The sequence below is a fragment of the Trichomycterus rosablanca genome, chromosome 19, assembly GCF_030014385.1.
Source record: "Trichomycterus rosablanca isolate fTriRos1 chromosome 19, fTriRos1.hap1, whole genome shotgun sequence".
NCBI classification, from domain to species: Eukaryota; Metazoa; Chordata; class Actinopteri; order Siluriformes; family Trichomycteridae; genus Trichomycterus; species Trichomycterus rosablanca.
This window is the reverse complement of record NC_086006.1, coordinates 24,011,911-24,036,871: the sequence shown is the minus strand read 5'-3', so window position 1 is coordinate 24,036,871 and position 24,961 is coordinate 24,011,911. Positions and strand designations below refer to the sequence as shown.

The window sequence follows — 24,961 nt, the reverse complement described above, 5'->3', positions numbered from 1 at the left end:
ACTCAGCCGCCCGCGATTCATTGAGCGAAAGGCAGGAAACACCCCAGACAGGTCACCGGTCCATCACAGGGCAAACACACATACAAACACTTTTAGTAGCTCTACTTGGCCTGACTGCACGTCTTTTAACTTGTGAGAGGAAACCGGAGTGCACAGAGGAATCTTACACAGAAATGGGGCAAAAAAGCGAACTCCACACAGAACACAGAACGAGCTCTGGAATCAAACCCAGGCCTTTTTTTGTGCATTTTTCCCAGTTTTCCTCCCAATCTAGTCGTATCCAATTACCCGATTGCATTACGCTTCCTCTCTACTGATGCTGATCTTCACCTTAGATTAAGGAGAGCGAGACTGTCACACGCCCATTTCGACACGTGTGCAGTAGCCGACTGCATCTTTTCACCCGCACGAGGCAAGTTCATATGCCGATCAGCTTTTGTGTACGGAGAGCCACACCTCTGTGCAGGTGCCAAGAATCAGCCAGCAGAGGTCGTAATTGCAGCAGTTATAAGGAATCCCTACAGCCCATCCTCCCTCTTTTAGACCAGCCAATCACTGTCCGTGTATTTTATTTTTTTTTCTTTACATTAAAAGCATTGGAACGTAATTGAATGGTAACTAATTGTATTCTTAGCACAGAAGGCACAACTGTATTAATATAGAAATAGTTTACTTCTATTAAAGGAAAAAATAAGTCTGTCCGTCAATGTTAATGATTAGTTGCAGTTTTAATACTTAACAAAATTAGATGTTAGATTATTATAATTTATCTTGCCAAAAGTATGTGCACGCCTGATATGTTGGACATATTATTATTACTGAGTTGACTCCCAGGTTGCAGCTATAACAGCACCCACTCTTTTGCAAGGGCTTTCAACATGATTTCGACATGTGTCTGTGGGAACAAGTAGCTATTTACTTAAAAGTTAACCACAACAATAATGATAATACTACTAATAATAATAACAATAACAGCAACTGATTGTGTAAATCTGTTAGAAATGAATGTTGATGAAACTTGTGAACTTTGTGAAGTTCAATAAGAAGGAGCGCCCAAATACTTTTGGCTTTATAACGTATAAGCCAATATCACAAGCATATGGATTAAATTACACTCGCTCTGTGTTTTGAGAACAGTTCATTTTGTTTCTGAGCGACCACTACATGAGTCCTGGGAAAGCTTCATTCGCTCTGTGGATGAACTGTTGTTTATATTGATCATTTTTTCAACCCCGTGTACTGTTCCTTTACAGCTAAACACATGAGAATGATTTCATGTAGCTACGCTGAATGTTCGTAATGCTACGATAACGTAACTCTGAGAACAGCGCACAGCCAGCAAATAACTGGCCTAGATAAATAAACACGACAGACAGCTTTCCAAACCAAAGATTAGCTTGTTTTCCAAACACGAACCCCCCCGCTGCCTGGGATGTAAGCATGTCACTGACCCAAACACAAGCTGCGGTCAGTTAACAGTTTAATAAGTACACACAGTGATGTCCTCAAGCCCTCACAGATGAGTATCCAGTTATTGTCAGATAGAGGACAGACGGCTTCGGGTTATTCGGGGTGAGCTTGTTTTGGCTGACTTGAATCTAACAGCCTGAACCAATCAGACAAACAGGTGCTAACAGCATGTGGTCAAAAAGAAAACAAAAAAAACACAAGTCCAACATGAGGAAAACTTCACCAACCTGCAAGTAAACAGACATGTGGTGCTGGTCAGATTCTTTATGCCATTACATCTCCATCATTACTCATGGTTAAGTTCATGGTCAAGTTCATGGTCATTGGGACAGTGATAGTTTAGTGGGTAGGGCTTTCAAATACCAGCTCTGCCATGCAGCCACTGTTGGGTCCTTAAGCAAGGCTCTTGACCCTCTCTGCAGATCACTAATGATGATATTAATGATTGTAGATGTTTAAATACCCAGGGTCATGGTGAATTTGGCTCCCTTGCAATCACAGGGCACAATACAATAACACCCTGGACATGACGCCAATCCATTCTCCCAAGACCTAGCCAATCATGCCTGTATAGTACAGTATACTACCTAGTATTCAGAGCTGCTACACAGTCGATGCCATTGCTATATTGCCTTGGTACTATTGCACAGGACACTTTATATGGAAACCGGGATCCTCTATTACTACCTCACATTAATTTGCAGACTTATACAATTATACATATATTCATGCCTGTCCATATGTAAAAATAAGGCACTGCACTTTGCATACCTCTCTACTTGACTACTTGTACATACTGTATCTATTCTATTTCCTGACTACTTTGTATGTATATATTCTGTTTCCTAAGTAGAGCACACTGGATCTTGTATTCCTATTCGTATGTAGACGCCTGACCGGCCGATAGCACAGCTATGTACAGCTACAGTGTATCACAAAAGTGAGTACACCCCTCACATTTCTGCAAATATTTTATTATATCTTTTCATGGGACAACACTATAGAAATAAAACTTGGATATAACTTAGAGTAGTCAGTGTACAACTTGTATAGCAGTGTAGATTTACTGTCTTCTGAAAATAACTCAACACACAGCCATTAATGTCTAAATAGCTGGCAACATAAGTGAGTACACCCCACAGTGAACATGTCCAAATTGTGCCCAAAGTGTCAATATTTTGTGTGACCACCATTATTATCCAGCACTGCCTTAACCCTCCTGGGCATGGAATTCACCAGAGCTGCACAGTTTGCTACTGGAATCCTCTTCCACTCCTCCATGATGACATCACGGAGCTGGTGGATGTTAGACACCTTGAACTCCTCCACCTTCCACTTGAGGATGCGCCACAGGTGCTCAATTGGGTTTAGTCCATCACCTTTACCTTCAGCTTCCTCAGCAAGGCAGTTGTCATCTTGGAGGTTGTGTTTGGGGTCGTTATCCTGTTGGAAAACTGCCATGAGGCCCAGTTTTCGAAGGGAGGGGATCATGCTCTGTTTCAGAATGTCACAGTACATGTTGGAATTCATGTTTCCCTCAATGAACTGCAGCTCCCCAGTGCCAGCAACACTCATGCAGCCCAAGACCATGATGCTACCACCACCATGCTTGACTGTAGGCAAGATACAGTTGTCTTGGTACTTCTCACCAGGGCGCCGCCACACATGCTGGACACCATCTGAGCCAAACAAGTTTATCTTGGTCTCGTCAGACCACAGGGCATTCCAGTAATCCATGTTCTTGGACTGCTTGTCTTCAGCAAACTGTTTGCAGGCTTTCTTGTGCGTCAGCTTCCTTCTGGGATGACGACCATGCAGACCGAGTTGATGCAGTGTGCGGCGTATGGTCTGAGCACTGACAGGCTGACCTCCCACGTCTTCAACCTCTGCAGCAATGCTGGCAGCACTCATGTGTCTATTTTTTAAAGCCAACCTCTGGATATGACGCCGAACACGTGTACTCAACTTCTTTGGTCGACCCTGGCGAAGCCTGTTCCGAGTGGAACCTGTCCTGGAAAACCGCTGTATGACCTTGGCCACCATGCTGTAGCTCAGTTTCAGGGTGTTAGCAATCTTCTTATAGCCCAGGCCATCTTTGTGGAGAGCAACAATTCTATTTCTCACATCCTCAGAGAGTTCTTTGCCATGAGGTGCCATGTTGAATATCCAGTGGCCAGTATGAGAGAATTGTACCCAAAACACCAAATTTAACAGCCCTGCTCCCCATTTACACCTGGGACCTTGACACATGACACCAGGGAGGGACAACGACACATTTGGGCACAATTTGGACATGTTCACTGTGGGGTGTACTCACTTATGTTGCCAGCTATTTAGACATTAATGGCTGTGTGTTGAGTTATTTTCAGAAGACAGTAAATCTACACTGCTATACAAGCTGTACACTGACTACTCTAAGTTATATCCAAGTTTCATGTCTATAGTGTTGTCCCATGAAAAGATATAATGAAATATTTGCAGAAATGTGAGGGGTGTACTCACTTTTGTGATACACTGTATGTACTGTACATCTATTCTTGTTTGTAAATAACAAAGTGTTAATGTTTTTATACCCAAGTTATAAGTGGGCAGCTGTTGCCTAGCAGTTAAGGTACTGGTCCAGTAATCAGAAGGTTGCCGGTTTAAGCTGCACCACTGCCAGGTTGTCCTTGTTGGGCCCTTAACCCTCAATTGCTTAGATTGTTTATTGTCACAGTACTGTAAGTTGCTTTGGTTAGGCTAAATGCCTAAACTGTAAATAACGTCTGTCTGAAAACCTAGTGAGCTGCCTCAGTAGAGAGAATTCTACATCTACGATGAAGACATCAAACTCATAAGGCAGATTATTTAGACGCACTACTTAGAGATTATGCCGATTACATCACCACAGTTTTAGCTTACTAAGCTAACACAGTTAGCCTCAGGCCATTCAAACCAATGCGAAGCGACACAGCTCACTAGCATACCAGCTAACATCTCCGTGTGCCAAAAATAAACTGTCACTCACAAGCCTGAATTTGCATATAAAAGTGTACCTTTATGTTAGAATGAAAGGAGTCGGACCCAAAGATGCAGAGTTAGTTGCTTTTCGCAACTATATTCATTAACAAAAATTAAAACACAAAATAATTAAAGAAACAAAACGAGAAACAAAAGAGAATCGGAGAAGTTCCGATCTGGCCGCCGAGTGGCGTTGACTCTCTGGAAACCTAGGAGAGAACAGAAATGACAAACAGCAAACTAAGGATGCGAGCCTCAAACCGAGGACTCTGGCTCCACAGCTGCGCGAGCCTACCACTGCACTAACCGGCAGCTACAGAGAAACAGAGCGGGAGCACAGATAAGGCGCACCTAAGGCAATACGTAGCTCTACAAGAGTTGCGGACAGAAAAGTTACGTTATGCGCTCAGGGCAGATTCGAACCCGGATTGCCCTGACTCGAGACGAGCGCTCTAAGCGCTTTACTAAACCTGCGTTAGCAAACGCCCTGGCTTTAAAGGTAATGAAGCTGCTTTTTACAGACAGCTTCAATTAGCAATTAGCCGCCTGCTAACACTGCAGGACGGGGAACAGCGCTATTCAAAACAAAATGCAGCGCGAGGACTGCGTAACAATCGCACCAGCTATCCCTATAAAAAACAAATAGTCCTAGCTACCTCAGCCTTGCGACTTACTCACCCGACCGTCCTTGTGACGCCCGGGGTCCCGTCTAGCCCTAAAAAAACAGTGCAATGTTTACGCAGCCAATGTCAACCAAAAACAAAAGGTGCGACAACCTGCAGGCACACTGACGCTGCTTAAATAGAGCAGGCTCAGCTGCAGGCTGTCAGCACTAATTAGCTGAGTAGGTACTTAAGGGTTAGTTACCGGTGTTCTGTAACGCCGACAACGCTGGGAAGACCTTCATTCACCAGACGGCGCCGGAACCCTAACACTTTATGTGAATTAAAAATCAGTGAGGATTTATTTACATTGAAAAGAACTCTGTTGGTTGCTCCACATTTGTCCGTCATGTTTGTAATTTTTTGTGAGAAAGGTTGTGCTGCACTGAATGCTGGGATTGTCTTCACCGCTAGGACAGCATCGGACGCTCCCTCGTTATTCAGTCTGATTATCGCTTCAAAATAAGGCACCTCATTAGGCAGCATTTAAGGCATCTAAGAATTTAGACATGCCTTCTTCTCGGGAGCGTAGGATTATGTAAAATGCATCTACATAAAGAGATCAGAAGGTTTTCAGACCCTGACAGACCCTTAGTGTTACTTCGGCCTTGTTTTAACTTTTTTAGAAAGTGACCAACCCAGATAGTGAGAGTGACCTGTAACAACAATTGCTCAACATTTCTGGACTCACAATTTCCACTTGTCTTTTTGGGAGGGCAACTGGAGTGCAATTAGGTGCCAGAAGACTGTAACACTTCCTCTTGGCCTTTCTGTCTTTTCTGTCTCTGAACGGGCGCTTTTCTAAAACAAAGAGCCTCTTTTCTGCTGGAAGTGAATGGGTGGCGATTTTCCCTGGAGGGGGTCAGCATGGTGGCATCGCTTGCACACATTCCTGCCACTAAGCTAAGCCAACGCTCCAGCTGCAAGTATGTGTGCGAGCGATGCCACCATGCTGACCCCCTCCAGGGAAAATCTGGGTCGGCATGTTGCGTAAGCAGACCGGATAAAGACGGGCGTTGTTGGACTTTTATTTTTTTTCTCTGTTCCGGCTCTCTGCTCCTCTGTTCCAGAACCGGATGCACAATGGTGTTGAGTACGGAGCTCAGCTATGCTATCAGCCAGCCGGGCTCTTACACAGACAAGAGCCGGTGGGATTTCTTATTACTACTCCAATTATGACCTCTGCTGTTGAGTCAATAGATGGTGAATAATAAAGAGCAGTGCGTGACTCTCCGTACGCGATACCGATCTCTGTGGGCAGTTGTAGCCTAGCGGTTAAGGTACTGGACTAGTAATGGAAATGTCGCTGGTTCAAGCCCCACCACTGCCAGGTTGCCGCTGTTGGGCCCTTAAGCAAGGCCCTTAACCCTCCATTGCTTAGACTGTATACTGTCACAGTACTGTAAGTCGCTTTGGGTAAAAGCGTCTGCTAAATGCGGAAAATGAAAACCAGTCTAGTGCAGGTGAAAAGAAGCGGTTGGCTTCGTTTTGGAGGTGGTATGTGTTAGGTACAGCCCATCTTTTTTAATAAAAAAAATAAATAAATTTAGCACGTCCAATTTTCGTCCCATCTATCATCCTCTCATTAGTGCGGATTCCTGCTCCTGATTGGGGCTGACGAGGCCGTTTCACGCCTCCTCCGAAAAGTGCACAGCCAATCGACCGTCTTACCACCCACACTTGACGAGTGTAGCGTGGCAGAGTACTGTGCACGGAGGATCACACACTCCGCCACACCCCCTCCCGTCTCCATACAGGCGCCACCAACCAGCCAGCAGAGGGCGCAACCACCCCGTTCCTGAGAGAGCATCCCCTACGGTCTCAAGTCCCGCCCCCCATCCGGACAACAGGCCAATCGTTGTCCATAGCCGCCCAGCCTCGACCGTGAAGGCAGAGCTGGATTCAAAACGACGCTCCTTCGAAATCCAGCTCTGGTTGCAGCGCGTGTCTTTTACCGCTGCGCCACCTGAGCGGCAGGTACAGCCCATCTTGATCAAAATAGGGGTCTGCATATATAGAGGAGGTACAACTGGGGAACTGGATATGACTAGATTGGAAGAATAAAATGCTAGTTATGGGGCATCATGATGGTCCAGTGGGAAGTACTGTCGCCATACAACAAAAAGGGCATGGGTTCGAATTCTGTGTGCATGTTTCCTCCCACAAGTCCAAAGACATGCAGTCAACTGGACAATACAGACAATTGAAAAGTGTGTGTGTGTGTGTGTGTGTGTGTGCCCTGTGATTGACTGGCAGCTTGTCTGGGATGTTTCCTGCCTTTCATCCAAAGAATCAGACCCACAGTGACCCTGACCATGACAAAGCAGTGGCAAAACACTCACTCACTCTCACTCACTTTCATAACCGCTTATCCAATTAGGGTCGTGCGCGGGGGGAAGCCTATCCCAGCTTTTCAATGGGCGCAAGGAACACAGTAACACCCTGGACGCCAGTCCATCGCAGGGCAGACACACACACACACACACACACACACACACACACACACACACACACACACACACACACACACACCCATTCACCTATAGGGCAATTCAGTGTCTCCAATTAACCTGACTTGCATGTTTTTGGACTGTGGGAGGAAACCCACACAGACACGGGGAGAACATGCAAACTCCACACAGAAAGGACCCAGACCGCCCCACCTGGGGATCAAAGCCAGGACCTTCTAGTGGCAAAACAGACAATGAATAAATATATGAAACCTCATTATGAGTTCTTGCACATTTTAATGCACATATTGCTTAATAAAACTTTAAATATTATAAAAATGGTCAGTTACAGCAAACATTTATGTAACATAAATGTTTGCTGTAATTTACCATTTTTATAATATTTAAAGTTTTATTAAGCATAAGTAACTTATGCAAGAAAAGTGTTTAAAAAAGAACAAAACATGGAATTTGAGTACGAGACGAGAGACGAACACTTATGCCGAGTGGAAACAGAACCCCTGGACCGACCCCTTTTAGAAGACATAAAGCATTCGTGTGTGTGTGTGTGTGTGGTTGGAATCCTCTGACCTGCGCTTCACCTTCTTGCCCTAAAAAGCTTCAGCTCATGCTGTACTTCACCGATCGCTGAATAAATACCCGACAGAGAAAAATATGATCTAATCGTCCCAGTTCATCATAGTTTCTTATTCTAGTTATAAAAACAAGGAAAAATGAAGAATTACCACAAACAGTTTTATTTAATAATTCCCTCATCTCAAACCAATAAAACTCAAAGTAAAAACATGTGCTATAGTCATCCAAAAAAGTCTATACAGTATATTTACACTATGTGGCCAAAAGTATTTGGACACCTGATCATGAGCTTGTTGGTCCCATTTCAAAAACAAATAGAACAGAACGCCTTTATTTGTCATATATACATGTACAGTTGTACAGTATAGGGGTGGGTTTATAAAATCGATTTTTCGATTCGAATCGATCTTTATTTGAACGATCCGATATCGATTCATATAAACGCGAGATCGATCTTTTAAATTCGCCCCTTTTTACGGTGCACACGGAAATCTGTTACCCCCTTTAATTTCGCGAGACCAGCCAGTGTTTTTTCATGCAACGAGATCTGACCTGCACATCAGTTCAGCATGGCAGAAGCTCAAGTTATGACCACTACACAACTTTTTGCACTGATTTTCGCTCGGCGACGGGTCGGTGCTGGATTCGGGAGGAACTCGGTGTTCGCTCTGCGATCAAAACTCGGCTCTCAATCAATGTGAGAAACAGCGAGGGGAAACACAGGGGAGAGGTTGGAAACAGGTGGAACGCAATATAGTTTCTATCAGAATACATCAGCACACGCGAGTTTTACAGTATTTCTGACCTGATCGTTCTCTACAAAACAAAATATTTATTAACCTCCAACTCACTATAGAACAAGCCATGCTGCTCTTGTTGCCAAATCCACTCAGATTCATTTATTTCATCAGCGCACAAACTTTGATCTCTCGCTACTTGTTGATGTGCATGTTTGGACGTGGTATCATTAAACCTTTCATCACTTCTCACGTGTGTTTTCGTGACAAAACTTAGTTTTGGAGACCAGAGAAGCTCGCCTGTGATTCCCCCTGGTGATAGATGTGTAGTGTAAAACCCCCCATCGGCGATCAGTCGTGTAGTGTGAACATTACAGCGACCAGGTGTTAATCAGAGTGTCGTGAAGTGTAAACTTGGCATAAGCTGTTCAACAGCCAGGTGTATGTTTACATTACATTTACAATGTTGTAGCGTGTCAGACATATAAAATAATAATAAAAAATGAATGTTACTGTTTTCTGTTTTGGATTAATTATTTATGTAAACAAAATACACAAATATTTTTAATAATGAGTGTTCTTTGTACAATTATTACATTCGTTCTCTGAACATCTGTACATATTTAAACAAAACCTGTTAATGTAACTCAAATATGCCTAAATGTGTTGAATCGAAATTGAATCGAAATTGAATCGAAAATCGAAGATCGAATCGAATCGAATCGGGACCTTGTGAATCGGAATCGAATCGATCCAGGAAATTACTGGCGATACCCAGCCCTAGTACAGTATAATGGAATTCTTTCTTCGCATATCCCAGCTTGTTTCTGGAAGCTGGGGTCAGAGCGCAGGGTCAGCCATCATACGGCACCCCTGGAGCAGAGAGGGTTAGGAGCCTTGCTCAAGGGCCCAACAGTGACTGCATGGCAGAGCTGGGAATCAAACTCTCAACCTTTCAGTTGATAGCCCACAGCCCTACCCACTAGGCTACCACTGTCCCCATATCCCCTAGTAAATATATAATGAGCTGTATGTGATCTTTTCAGCTGGAACAACAGCCACTCTTCTGAAAAGGCTTCTCACAAGACTTTGAACTATGTCTGTGGGAATTTGTATGGCTGAGCATTGATGCTGGTCAAGAAAGACTCAGCTGATGTTCAAGTTCATTCTAAAGCTGTTCAGTGAGGCTGAGGTCAGGACTCTAAGCAGGACACTGGAGTCTTTATATGGTGGCACGGTGGCTCGGTGGGTAGCACTGTCGCCTCAAAGCAAGAAGGTCCTGGGTTCGATCCCCAGGTGGGGCGGTCCGGTTCCTTTCTGTGTGGAGTTTGCATGTTCTCCCCGTGTCTGCATGGGTTTCCTCCAGGAGCTCCGGTTTCCTCCCACAGTCCAAAAACATGCAAGTGAGGTGAATTGGAGATACAAAATTGTCTCTGACTGTGTTTGATATAGCCTTGTGAACTGATGAATCTTGTGTAAACAGTAACTACCTGTCCTGTCATGAATGATGTTAAAATCCTAATGAATAAATAAAACCTTCATGTCTTTATGGATCTTTGTGCACAAGTCATGCTGGAACAGGAAAGGGCCTTCCCTAAACTGCTGATGCAAAGTCTAAAGCATTTAATTTCCCTTATGAGAACTTATGAGAAAGTCTATGATCACTTCAGCCTTAATGTGTGTATAAAAACAGAGAGACTCACACTCCTTCATCATGCCGATGTCAACACAGCGTCTGAGGCGGCAGGCCTGGCAGTGTCTGCGGTTGTCTTTGGTGATGGTGCAACTGCCGTTAAAGGGACACGTGAAACTGGCTTTACGCTTCATACTGCGCCTGCACAGAGAAGAACAGAAATGAGTCGGTACTGATGAGAATAAACAACAGAAACATCACATCATCAGCCACTTTATTAGGAACACCAGTCTGGTACTGCTGTTCCTAATATACTGGATCTACACAGAGTTCGACTGAGAGCTTCTTCCAGTGGTACTGGACTAGTAATCGGAAGGTTGCTGGTTCAATTCTGAACACTGCCAAGTTGCCACTGTTGGGCCCCTGATCAAGGCCCTTAATTCACAATCGCTTGTACTGTATCGAGTCACAAATGTAAGTCACTCGTGCTAAATGCTGTAAATGTTCTGTTCACTTTTTTCCTCTATTTAATTTATGCATTTCCTCCTTTTTTCTCCCGATTTAGCGTAGTCAATTTGTCTTCCACTGCTGTGGATCCCTGATTGCGGTCGAGGAGGGTATATTTGCTGCTCACGTGCCCTCCGACGCGTGCACATTCCTAGCGGACCCCTTGCTTCTGCACAGACGCCTCTATCTGCTAACCAGGGTCCTGGTGGGGGAGTTTGAAGACCCCACCCACTGAGTCCGGTCATTTCCCAACCCAGTAGACACAGTGGCCAATTTGTGTCTGCTGCAGGCACTGCCAATTGTGCCCGCTAGATGGCGCCCAGCCGACCGGTAGCAGAGCCGAGACTCGGACAGGGGTGTTCAGAATCTTGGCGCTGGTGTGCTAGCGGAATATCCCGCTGTGCCACCTGGGTGCCACTGTTCACTTTTTAAATCAAACCCATGTCTTCAGTCTAGCAGTGGCGTCAAAGCTCCACTTACAAGTATTCACACAATTGTACACCCCCAATGTTCATCTGTGGGGTAAATGTAGCTAACAGAATAAACAAGTAATGAATGTAATACATATACCAGGTAGGCGTTCCTAATAAAGTGCTCAGTGAGTGTATGTGTTTTGGTTGGTTGTTCTCATGGATGACGAGTTACGGATCTGAATCGATGCAGACGCACAGATCGAACACTGAACACTCTTCCGGGTGTATAAACCGTCCGCACCCGTCCATGAACCAGCCGCAGTGACGCTTATTTGCAGAGCGCTAAAACGCTGCTAACGGGGCTCGACCACTCAGCTCCAGCCATCTCAAAACACACACACACACCCGTCCGCCCCACAAAACAGCCTGGCACTCACGAGGCCGCCACCACTCGGAGAACCTGGGAGAACCTCCCTCTCTCTCTCGTCCTTTTAATAGTAACGAACACAAACATTTATTTCATGCGCGGTCACGCTGACCGGCCTCCGAAACAGCTTAGGAAAACACAGCGAGCGTCCAGTCGTATACTGTCCCCATTCATACCGAGCGACTGAGCACGCAGAGACTGAGCACGCAGACGCCCGTGCTTCCCACACGCACCAACGTAAACATACAGAAGTGTGCGCTCGCCCAGCAAAGAACACATTTACTTAGCATTTAGCCTAAACGGTGCAGTTTACACTCTGCCCTCAACACTTCAGGTCTTCAGGGACGGAGTGGAACTCAACGACAGATGGACAAACATGGACAAGATTTAAGATTTGCTTCGCTCAGCATTCCTGATGAGTAATGAGCAATGCAACGGAAATGCATGCTGGGAAAGAAATGCTCGGCCAATTCACCTTCTGCATGCATTTGGGAGGTAAAAGGAAACTGGAGCATCGAGAAGAAACACAAACACTGGCAGAAATAAACCTTGGAAAGGACGCTTATACATCACATGCCTACTCACTCACTCAACTATTTACTCACTCACTCACTTAACTAATTACTCACCCACTCACTTCACCATTTACTCACCCACCTACTCAACTATTCACTCACTCACTCACTTCACTCTCACTTAACCATTAACCCACCCACTCACTCAACTATTTACTCACTCACTTCACTCACTCACTTAACCATTTACTCACTCACCCACTCAACTATTCATTTACCCAACCACTCACTTAACCATTAACCCACCCACTTACCCACTTAACTATTTACTCACCCACACACTCACTCAACCATTTACTCACCCATCCACTCACTCAACTATTTACTCACCCAACCACTCACTCACTCACTTAACCATTAACCCACCCACTCACTCACGCAAACATTTACTCACCCACTCACTCACTCACTCACTCACTCACCCATTCAACTATTTACTCACCCACCCACTCACTCACTCACTCACTCACTCACTTAACCATTTACTCACTTACCCACTCAACTATTTACTCACCCACACACTCTCTCACTCAACTATTTACTCACTCACTCACTCACTCACTCAACTATTTACTCACTCACTCACTCAACTATTTACTCACTCACTCACTCTACCCAATCCACCTTTGGCATGATGTTAGACATGGGGACAAAACGAAATGTAAGGACAGAAGGGAAAACATTTCTCAAAGCTTTATCATTACAAACGTTACCACAGGTTAAAGGTGGTAAAAACAGACCGGTGCAGAATGATGCAGAATTGTGTGCAATTCTATGTTTAACCACTAGACTGCACCAGAGTTCACATCCCAGTAAAGCAAAAAAAAAACTTAATGTAATAAACTCCTGTTTAAACACTGAAAGTAGAGTCAACATCGTTTTTAAATGATACTTGTATTTTGTAAACAATGAATTAGTCAAAATCTCAGTTTATTTGTGTTTATCTTAAACCGGTCAAGATGGCGCAGCGGGTCAGTGCTCTCCATATCTAAGCTATCTTTTCCTTTACTTTTTTATTTCTGTAAGTGCAATTAATGGTCACACAATATTATCACATACCCGATAATTAAGATAATAATAATAATAATAATAATAATAATAATGATAATAATAATAATAATAATGATAATGATAATAATGATAATAATAATAATAATGATGATAATAATAATAATAATAATAATAATACTGATAATAATAATAGTAACAATAATAATAATAATATAATAATGATAATAATAATACTAATAATAATAATGATAATAATGATAATAATAATTATTAATAATAATAATAATTTCCTAAAGCAAATCTCATTGTTAAAATGCTGTTCCTTTAATCTACAAGTGAAATCTAATATCCCAAATGTTAGACTGTTAGATATAAAATCTGTAAAACTAAACAGTATCTCGTGTTTTGAGAGCTGCTTCAGAGCTTCAGATTCTGCGCTATAGATTAGAAACCTGAGAGTTCAGATCCCGGCTACACTAAGCTGGCACTGCTGAACTCTAGGAAAGACCCTCGACTGCTCCAGGGCGGGTAAATTGTAACTGACCTCAAACTCTGACCCAAACTTTCTTTTCAGATAGTAAATGCTAAGAGAAGTCACCCTGTTTTACTGTATTGTGCAAATGAGTTAAAAATGTGTTTTTGCTCAGTGATTCACTGACAGTTACTACAGCAACAAGGACGTATAAAGCAAAATACTGAATACATTCAGCCCACAGATATACACAGATCAGCCATAACATTAAAACCACCTCCTTGTTTCTACACTCACTGTCCATTTTATCAGCTCCACTTACCATATAGAAGCACTTTGTAGTTCTACAATTACTGACTGTAGTCCATCTGTTTCTCTGCATGCTTTGTTAGCCCCCTTTCATGCTGTTCTTCAATGGTCAGGACCCCCACAGGACCACCACAGATGAAGGTCTAGAAGATGACCAACTCAAACAGCAGCAATAGATGAGCGATCGTCTCTGACTTTACATCTACAAAATGGACCAACTAGGTAGGAGTGTCTAATAGAGTGGACAGTGAGTGGACACGGTATTTAAAAACTCCAGCAGCGATGCTGTGTCTGATCCACTCATACCAGCACAACACACACTAACACACCACCACCATGTCAGTGTCACTGCATAATACCTGCTCTGTGGTGGTCCTGTGGGGGTCCTGACCATTGAAGAACAGGGTGAAAGGGGGCTAACAAAGCATGCAGAGAAACAGATGGACTACAGTCAGTAATTGTAGAACTACAAAGTGCTTCTATATGGTAAGTGGAGCTGATAAAATGGACAGTGAGTGTAGAAACAAGGAGGTGGTTTTAATGTTATGGCTGATCGGTGTATATATATATATATATATATAGTGTTTATAACAGAGCACGAGTCTCAACTTCAGATCACAAAAACAACGATGGATCATAAAACTGTCGGTACTTTGTGTGTTATTGCAGTTTGGGCGTGTTAGGAGCAAAAGTTCAGCTTTCGTTTCCTGTGGATTCGGCTGAAAAAAGGAAGAAAGTCACAGGGCGGCACTGTTGCCTCACAGCGAGAAGGTCCTGGGTTCGATTCCCAGGTGGAGCGGTCCGGGTCCTTTCTGTGTAGAGTTTGCATGTTCTCCCTGTGTCCCGGTGTCTGTGTAGGTTTTCTTCCAGGAGCTCCGGTTTCCTTCCACAGTACAAAGACGTGCAGTCAGGTCAATTGGAGCTGCTAAAAATTGCCCTGTGATGAACTGGCAACCCGTCCGGGGTGTTTCCTACCATTCGCCCAGTGAGTCAGACCCACCGCAACCCTGACCAGGATGAAGTGGTGGTAAAACCGACAGATCTTTGGAGTAAATGGGTGGCGCCGCCACTGTTCTGGGAAGGTTTTCTGCAAGATTTTGGAGTGTGTCTGTTTGAATTTGTGCCCATTTACTCTCAGAGTTTGCTTGTGGCTGTAAAGTATATCAGTACAGAAGTGTTTACCTGAAAAAGCCCTTACAGCCCTCACAGGTCATGGCATTGAAGTGGAATCCAGTGGCCTTGTCTCCGCAGACTCCGCAGATGCGCGGGGCGTTGCGGTCAATCTCATCCATACCCTGTGCAGATGTGCTCACGGCCATGGCCTCCATTACTGAGAGAGAGAAAGAGAGAGAGAGAAAGCGAGAGAGAGACATTAGTATTCACCCAACAATGTTTCAGCCAAGCATTTCTAGTACATGAATGTACGCTCACTAACACGCAACACTCATGATTAGCACACAAACGTGTTTTCAGAGGCGGGGCACTGGTTCAGGAGGGGCGCTGTCTACCTTCAAAAGAAACGTTTTTACACAGTTCATGGATTTCCAAGTCCAACAAGCTTTTGGTCAGGTTGTCTACATACTTTCGACCGTCCAGTGTATTTAGGTGAAATGTGGCATACAAGAGCTGGCATCTCTAACCCGCGAGTTCAAATCTCAGCTCTGCTACCGGCAGGCTGGGCGCCTATACGGACAATGATCGGCTCGTCCGATTGGACTTCTTTTTGGGACACTGGTAGCTCAGTGGTTGAGGTACAGGACTAGAATCAGAAGGTTGCCACTAAGCTGTTAGGCCCCTGAGCAAGGCCCTTAACCCTCAATTACTTTAACTGCATTCAGTCATAATTGTAATTAATTGCAAATGTAAATGTCAATGTCTGATTGGATGGGGATGCCGGAGGGGATTCCTCATAACTGGTGCAATTACGACCCCTGCTGACTGATCGATGGTGCCTGCACAGAGACGGGGAATAATGGGGATCGTGACTGGTTCATATCTCCATATAAACGTGCCATGAGCAGGTGAAAAGAAGTGGTCAGCTACTGCACACGTGTCAGGGGGGGCGTGTGTTAATCATGGCTCTTCTCCATCAGGAGTGGAGGTCAACATCAGTAGGGGGTGAAATGTAATCAGGTGATTAGATACAACTAGATTGGGAGGAAAATTGGGTAAAAATATTTAAATATATAAAGTAAGTCAGATATAAACAGTCTTGTGCTCAACACTGTGCTGGAAAAATACATGGTAAATTTAAAATATCTCAGAAATAACATAAAAAACACTTGAATGCAGTTTTTAAGTTATCACAGCTCCTATCTTCATAAATATCTAACTGGTTTCTAACTGTTGGACTATTCTCCATCGCATTCTTGAGCTTAATGGTGAACTTCAAACCCCATCGTAAACTACTAAGCGTTTGGTTAATGCTCCTTTTTACGTTACGACGGTTTTAACGATTGCGCCGTGGCTTTCGGACTCCCTCGCTTTTCTTACGGCTGTTAACAGCTGGATAAATCTTTACACTAGGATCAGTCCATCAGTAACCAGAAATCTGGAGAGTAAAAAGTGTCGACTTGCTGATACTTCTTGTTGTTTGTCGGTGAAAAACAGATTCATCATCATATTATGAGCAGAAAAATGTATGAATGTCATTTTAAACCACCTGCACCAATATTTTAGATCAAAAACCACCGGTAGAGAAAAGAATTACAAACAGCAGGAGGAGACGCCAGAAACGAAAAAGTAAAGTGTAGTAAAGTACAGACCTCAAATACTGATAAACATCTAGAGTTACAGAACAGCACACCGTCCATTTACTTCTATTATATTCTATTATACATTCTATTTTAAATGATTATATTATATACAATGCTATTGTATTATACACTATTCTGTTCTATGCTATACCATTCTATTCTATTATATACATTCAACTGTATCACATACCCTTCTATCATATTTTATACAATCTTATTGTATTATATATTATTTTATTCTATTATATATTGTTCTATTGTATACCATTCTGTATTGTATTATTTACCTTTATATTCTATTATTTTTTATTCTTTACTACATTTTGCTACCGTATGATACACCATTCTATTTTTTATATAACATTCTATTCTATACCATTTTACTTTTTATATAACAATCTGTTCTATTCTATACCATTTTATTATTTACCACATTATTCTACAGTATGATATACTACTCTATATGATATATATATATATATATTTATATATAAATGATATGATATATACTATTCTGTACTCTTCGAGGATGAGAAGAAGGGCAGGGAAGATCATGGCAGACTCTTCACACCCTGGTCACTTGTTTTTCAAGAGACTCTCATCTCAGCGGAGACCGAGAATGAGAGCCTTAAAGACTCAGACCAACCGCCACCTTCATGGCTTCTTTCCCCAGGCCATCAGCATACTTAACAAGGACTACTCCCACATCCCTCCGTTTTAACTGATGCACGCGAGTTTTCACACATGCCTCCCACATTTCCCTTGCAGTAAATGCACATATGCACCTTATTTACTGTAAATAATCTTTATTGCACAATTTTCTTTAAATTACTTGAAGTCTGTCAGTGGACGGACTGCACACATTCATTGTACATTTGATGCTGTTTCATGTTGCTGCTAAATTATTCTTATTCTATGTCTATATACATAATATACAATTTCTATTTTATACTTAGGTCTGTCAGTGTCCTGTCAGTGTCCCATACTTTACATCTCCATTGCACAGCTGCTGTTCATGTCACTGCCACATTTTTGTATTTTATTCTATGTGTATATATAGTATTATTTGTATTTTATTATTTTATGTATGTTTGTTGACACCTGCACCAAGAGAAATTCCTTGTACATCTGGTACTTGGCGAACAATAAAGATTCTGATTCTGATTCTATTTTATTATAAACCATTCTGCTGTATTATATATATCATTCTATTCTATCGTATTATATACCATTTAATTGTGATATACACCATTCTGTTCTGTACAATTCCATTCAATTATATACCACATTCTATTCTATTGTATTATATACTATTATATGTTTTGCATTATATTTTACATAATTTTTGTTCTACTTAATGCTTGTTTGGTATATATTTTTAATAAAAATATTATAATTATAACAATAATTACTATTAATAATAATAATAATAATAATCATAATTTACTTGTATCTGGTCTAATATTCTAACACTTTTGCCAGTTCCATTCTGCTTAGTTTTGTTTTATTCCATTCTGTTCTATAAACCTGATTCCAGAAAAGTCAGGACTGTTGAAAAATTTAAATAAACAGTTCATTCTTTCTGAACTGGAAACAACAGATTTTTAATATTAAACTTATCTGTTTATAATGTTATGGATTGTAGATGGTGTCAGAAATTCCTTGCAGCTGTGATTGTTCACCTGAAATTTGCACCAAAGTTTAATAATAGTGACAGAATTTAAAACATCCTTGTTTGTAAACAGTTGAGCCTTTCATTAACGCTCCGTTTATACACCGTACTGACAGCATCACCTGTTTTAGATCTGTGGTTTTTGTTTTGTTTGGTTCCTGGGCTTCATTGGCCGAGCGCGTCTGCTCATCTGTTCTGATTTATTGTATCATACACAGAGCTGCACGAATTCCTTCTTTTATTCATACCTGCTTTTCTAGTTAATTCTATTCTTTTCTATAAACAGTAATTCTGTTTCTGTTTTCATTTCTGCTTTATGGTTCTGCACTTCTATTTATTTCTGCGGCTCTATTCAATTCTATTCTGCTACATTCTAATTAATTTGATTCTCTTTTATTCTACCAATGTCAGCCTACTTTATTCTATTCAGTTCTGTTACATTTAATTTTAAATGATATTCTGCTCTTTTTTTGCTCTTTTAATGTATTTCATACTAATTAAAATGAGACCTAATATGAGATTAAAATGATGCGTAAAAGATGATCAGATACAGAGAAGCTGTGATGTGGAGTTTACCTCCCGCTATCCTCGGCTGCACCCTCACCGCTCTGTCAGAAACGTTCCCGCTCTCACACTGATCTGCTTTATTTAAAATAATTTAAAACACCTGGAGAATCTTCGATTTTATTCGATTCCATTTTTCTATTCTTGTTTAACTGTAGAATTTGTCTCATTCTGATCTTTGTACTCGTGTCATCGCTGCTATTCTACCTGATTAATTCAGAGCACACCTGTTTCCCGTCCTGCGGAGGTGTGACCAGCCAGTGAGCTCAATGAACAAACATGGAAAAAAGCAGCAGGACGGAAATCTGGCCCGCCGTGGACGCCGCGCGTGTGCGTTATGCTTATGAATGAGGCCGCACTGTCAGCGCACACACGACGGCCTGCGTGGTTTTAATGTGTATGCATCTATCAGAAAAACAACCACCATCTGCAGGAATAATTCATGTGGGTGGTCGTCTACGGCTCCGCGGCGCTGAATAACGTAACAGCGGCTAAAAGGTCAGTCCGGAGCGCTCTGATTGGCCGAGGGAGGAGGGGCGAGGGAGAAACAGTGCGAGCAATAAAGTAATAGCGGGATCTGGAACACGGCGGTTAGCTCAGGTTGTTATAGGCTTGGGTTCCATGAAGAGTGACGCTGAGAGCGATGGCACCAGCTGCAATAATGAAAGGGGCCGTGTCCAAGCGGCCACATCTTCCTGGAAGCTGTCGATGTGTTTTCCACATGGCGGGGTTAGCGCAGCTCGCTGTGTGGAGCTGGCATTAGCTGATGGAACACACGGGTGTATTTGCATGCTCACACACACACACACACACACACACACACACACACACACACACACACACACACACACACACACACACACACACACACATCTGGTTATGGCAAGGCTGTGCCTTTGTTTACTGACAGATGAGCTGCAAACCACACGTGTATTAAGAGAAAGAAAAAATAATCACACAGGATTCAAAACAACATGAACCAATTCCAGCTGTGCAATACAGAAATGCAGCGAAATATCAACCACGCCCCAAAAAACAACTCATCATATTGTTTCATTTATCGGCAGCTCATTTCAGTGCCCTGTTTAAAGTCATGGCTGTACTTACACACACTTTACTGAGCCATAAGCATTACAATGGGAAAGTCTAGGAAGCTCGGTCCAGACCTCACAACATCATGGATGCTACCTGGAACAATTTCTATCCCACTCCAGTACATCAGGATCAACAATTCAGAGCAGCGGTCCCAACCTTTTTTGCACCACGGACTGGTTTCATATAAGATATAATTTCACGGACCGGTGGAGGTGAGGGGATTTAAAATAGAATAACAATACTACTCACAAATGATGGAAAATCAGTGGGAATGCTGAGCTTTTTTTCACATTTTTATTTACGGCATTTAGCGGACGCTTTTATCCAAAGCGACTTACAGTATACAGTTTAAGCAATTGAGGGTTAAGGGCCTTGCTTAAGGGCCCAACAGTTGCAACCTGGTAGCGGTGGGGTTTGAACCGGCAACCTTCTGCTTACTAGTCCAGTGCCTTAACCACTAGGCTACAACTGCCCTGTTTTCACTGCAACGAAAGGGGTTGATAGGCGACAATAACACCTGAAGTGTGTTGGAAATGGGAGCAGGACCTTCTTGCTGTGAGGCGACAGTACCGCCCCTGTTCTGATTAAAAAAGCCTTACATTCTGTTCCCTTAAACTCAACGTGTGTGTGACTGCCGCTTTGTTCAGCGCTCGGCTTGAGTGGTGTGGTAAAACATCATCAAAGTACGAATATGAGACGAATCTGCATTTGTGTGGAATAACCATTAAATCCAGTCTGAAAGCTCCACATGTATCTGTGTTTATCTGGATTTTTCTGCTGTTTTACTTTTAAACTTGTGTAACAGCTCGAGGTTCTGAGAGATTGTATGAATCAGCTTTTCCAAAAGTCTAAAACGCTTATCATTAAAAAAGCTTAATGTAACTTACTTTATTAAAAGAACGACATAGAAACACTGAACCTGTCTTAATTATTACTGCTTTTAAGTTCTCTCCACTAATTAAGAAGAAAGAAGAATAAGAAAGCAAGAAGTAAAGGTAAAGAGCAGGTTTCATTGTATTTTTTTTTTTTTTTTTTTACTGTTTTTTAATTGTATTTCAGTGTTTTTATATTATATTTGTGTTATTTTCAGTGTATAAATGTCTAAAACAACCCCATTATTTTACATTAACAGGTTTCCCGTACGTCATTATGGGAAAAAATACCTTGAAACACCAACAGAACCAACTGACGTTGAGTTTCAAAGTACCACTGTAATACAAATCCAGCAAATCCAAGAAGGTAACAGTTTAACAGCTCTCCCGCTGACTGCACGGTTATTCACAAATCTAGATGACAGATATCACACCGGGCTCCACATCTAGCTGCCAACATTTGATTGTGGCAGTGGTTACAGAACGCTTCATGAATCCGGACGCAGGGCGGGGTCGTTGGTTTTAATTTACACAGCTCAGCGATCAGACGTATTGCCAGAAATTCGACAGGCAAACACTGGTTCTGGCATGCGCTCCTCGCAGGCCTGCAGACTTCCCTTTTTCAAAGAGGCGTCCTTTTTTTTTTCAGTCACGTGGACGTTACATAACAGATGGTATGCAGCGCTGGAATGGAATGGAATGCCGTAGCCGGCCGGCGGCCACACGCCAAGAAACGCCGCTGCTCCCAACCCCGCTGCAGGCAGGTTTTCTGTCGGTGTAGGAACAGCCGTGCTGGTCTGAGCCGTCAGCGTGTTAATACGTATATAAAGATAAGTGGATCATGCTAAACAAACAACCTCAAATCGTTTCTTACCAAACCTCAGAATAATAACGTGACTGAGGAGCGGATTGTACCAGCACTGTGTACCGTCCTGCCCCACTGTTTCTTCTGCAGGGTGGAGCACAAATCACACCATCCTGGGGTGAATGTAAAGTGGGAGAGAATGTGGTGCTTTAGTCCCTAGTTAACATTAGCTGAAGGGGTAGTTTGTTTTATTAAGCTACGTTTCAAAGACTGGTTACTACTGTTTTTGCAGATGTGCCTGATTGCACAGCTTATCGAGATGATGTGGTGATACACTCATGTGATTGGGATAGCCATATGAGCTTGTTAAGAGAAGTTTTTATGAAGCTAGAGCAAGCTAATTTGACATTAAACTTGGCAAAGTGTGAATTTGCCCAGGAAACTGTAACGTATCTGAGTATGCGGGTTGGTCAAGGTAATGTTTGCCCTCTTGAATTGAAAGTAAAAGCTATACTTGAATTCCCTGTACCTACAACTCACCGGGAATTATGACATAAAAAAAAAAAAAAAAAATGTCCCCCTCTTTTTCCCCCCCAATTTTTATCATCCAGTCTACTACAATTCCCATGCTCCCACGGACTGTCACGTGACTATCACATGTCCCCGGTCAGCCAATCCTGATCGCGCTTATCGGCTCCGGAGTTTTGATTCATTTCAGCTGTGTTCGATTCAGTGAATCTTAATTAAACTCTTCTGTTCGTGTGTCTCATTTTGCCGATCGTGTTTGCGCTCCTTATTACTGAATCTAACCGTTACCGTGTATGACACTTGTTGTCTTCTGTTTACTGTTTTAGTTTTTGCTGATTTTGTATACTGTTTTTGCCTTTTTGATATTAAACTTTCCTTGATATATATTCCGTGAGCGTCTGCTCAGTTTCTGCCTCGTGACGTGTTAGTATTTCAATTAAAATATAGTTTATATAGTATGTAAACAATCTCGATTGTCACATTTCTAACATCGGGTGAAAACGTTCATTCGAATTAATCGTGAATAGCCCTAAGGGCATCCACTAAATGCTGAAAATGTAAAATGTAAACTTACAGTACTGTGACTGTATATTGTCTAAGCAATGGAGGGTTAAGGGTCTTGCTGAAGGGCCCAACAGTGACAACCTGGCAGTTGTGGGGCTTGAACCAGCGATCTTTTGATTACTAGTCCAGTACCTTAACTTCTAGGCTACAACTGCCCGTATTTAACCCATTAATCCATTTTCTTTTTTTGTTGTTGTTGGAACACGTGAACGTCCTGTTTTTCTAAGTGACTGACAGATGGCATTACCAGACTGGTTAAAGAGGCAGTTAATTGGTTAATTGAACCTAGGTTTCCTCTAGGTCGCGACCCTTGGGTGGGTTGCGAGCCAAAAAAAAGGGATGCAAAGAAATAATAATAATTCAATACATTAATTTCAGAAGGCACATAAACACAAAATGAACTTGTACACAAGCGCCCCCTTGTGGAGGCTTTATGTTACTAAGTAAGTATACTTTATTTTGTGGATCGTTGTAATGCTGTTTGTGTTGCCATGAGTCGCAGTAAAAATCATGGATAAAATGTGGGTCTCTGGCTCCAGAGAACCTACCAAAACATTTGACCAGCATTTGATCATGGGTGTAGTAACTTAACATAAAAGTGTAGTAGGTTTTTCTTCTGTTGATGTTAACAGCAGTAAACAGTTTGTGCTGCTTCAGTTCTGAGAAAAGAAACTATAAGTGGTACAGAGTGGTACTGAGTGGTACTGAGTGGTACAGAGTGGTACTGAGTGGTACAGAGTGGTACTGAGTGGTACTGAGTGGTACAGAGTGGTACTGAGTGGTACAGAGGGGTACAGAGGGGTACTGAGTGGTACAGAGTGGTACTAAGTGGTACAGAGTGGTACTGAGTGGTACAGAGTGGTACTGAGTGGTACAGAGTGGTACTGAGTGGTACAGAGTGGTACTGAGTGGTACTGAATGGTACAGAGTGGTACAGAGTGGTACTGAATGGTACTGAGTGGTACAGAGTGGTACAGAGTGGTACTGAGTGGTACTGAAAGGTACTGAGTGGTACTGAGTGGTACTGAGTGGTACTGAATGGTACAGAGTGGTACTGAGTGGTACAGAGTGGTACTGAGTGGTACTGAGTGGTACTGAAAGGTACTGAGTGGTACTGAGTGGTACTGAGTGGTACTGAATGGTACTGAGTGGTACAGAGTGGTACAGAGTGGTACAGAGTGGTACTGAGCGGTACAGAGTGGTACAGAGTGGTACAGAGTGGTACAGAGTGGTACTGAGTGGTACTGAGTGGTACTGAGTGGTACAGAGTGGTACAGAGTGGTACTGAGTGGTACTGAAAGGTACTGAGTGGTACTGAGTGGTACAGAGTGGTACTGAGTGGTACAGAGTGGTACTGAGTGGTACTGAGTGGTACTGAAAGGTACTGAGTGGTACTGAGTGGTACAGAGGGGTACAGAGTGGTACTGAGTGGTACTGAAAGGTACTGAGTGGTACTGAGTGGTACAGAGTGGTACTGAGTGGTACAGAGGGGTACAGAGTGGTACTGAGTGGTACAGAGTGGTACTGAGTGGTACAGAGTGGTACAGAGTGGTACTGAGTGGTACTGAGTGGTACAGAGTGGTACTGAGTGGTACTGAAAGGTACTGAGTGGTACTGAGTGGTACAGAGTGGTACTGAGTGGTACAGAGTGGTACTGAGTGGTACAGAGTGGTACTGAGTGGTACTGAAAGGTACTGAGTGGTACTGAGTGGTACAGAGTGGTACTGAGTGGTACAGAGTGGTACTGAGTGGTACAGAGTGGTACAGAGTGGTACTGAGTGGTACAGAGTGGTACTGAGTGGTACAGAGTGGTACTGAATGGTACTGAGTGGTACTGAGTGG

The 24,961-nt window shown here is 42.7% G+C and overlaps 1 protein-coding gene across 2 annotated transcripts in view; it reads right to left on the bottom strand.

The window, feature by feature from the left end:
- vdra (vitamin D receptor a) overlaps nucleotides 1-24,961 on the bottom strand; it is an 88,545-nt gene that overhangs the window by 12,925 nt on the left and 50,659 nt on the right. The window contains exons 1-3 of one of the 2 annotated variants that reach the window (XM_063014893.1): nucleotides 19,268-19,312; nucleotides 15,446-15,593; nucleotides 10,620-10,750 (exon numbers count right to left, since the gene is read on the bottom strand). In XM_063014893.1, the coding sequence (XP_062870963.1) occupies nucleotides 10,620-10,750; nucleotides 15,446-15,591 (277 nt within the window). In that variant the 5' untranslated portion in view covers nucleotides 15,592-15,593; nucleotides 19,268-19,312. Of the gene's footprint in view, nucleotides 1-10,619; nucleotides 10,751-15,445; nucleotides 15,594-19,267; nucleotides 19,313-24,961 lie in introns of those variants that run through there. The other variant, XM_063014892.1, reaches the window with a different exon arrangement.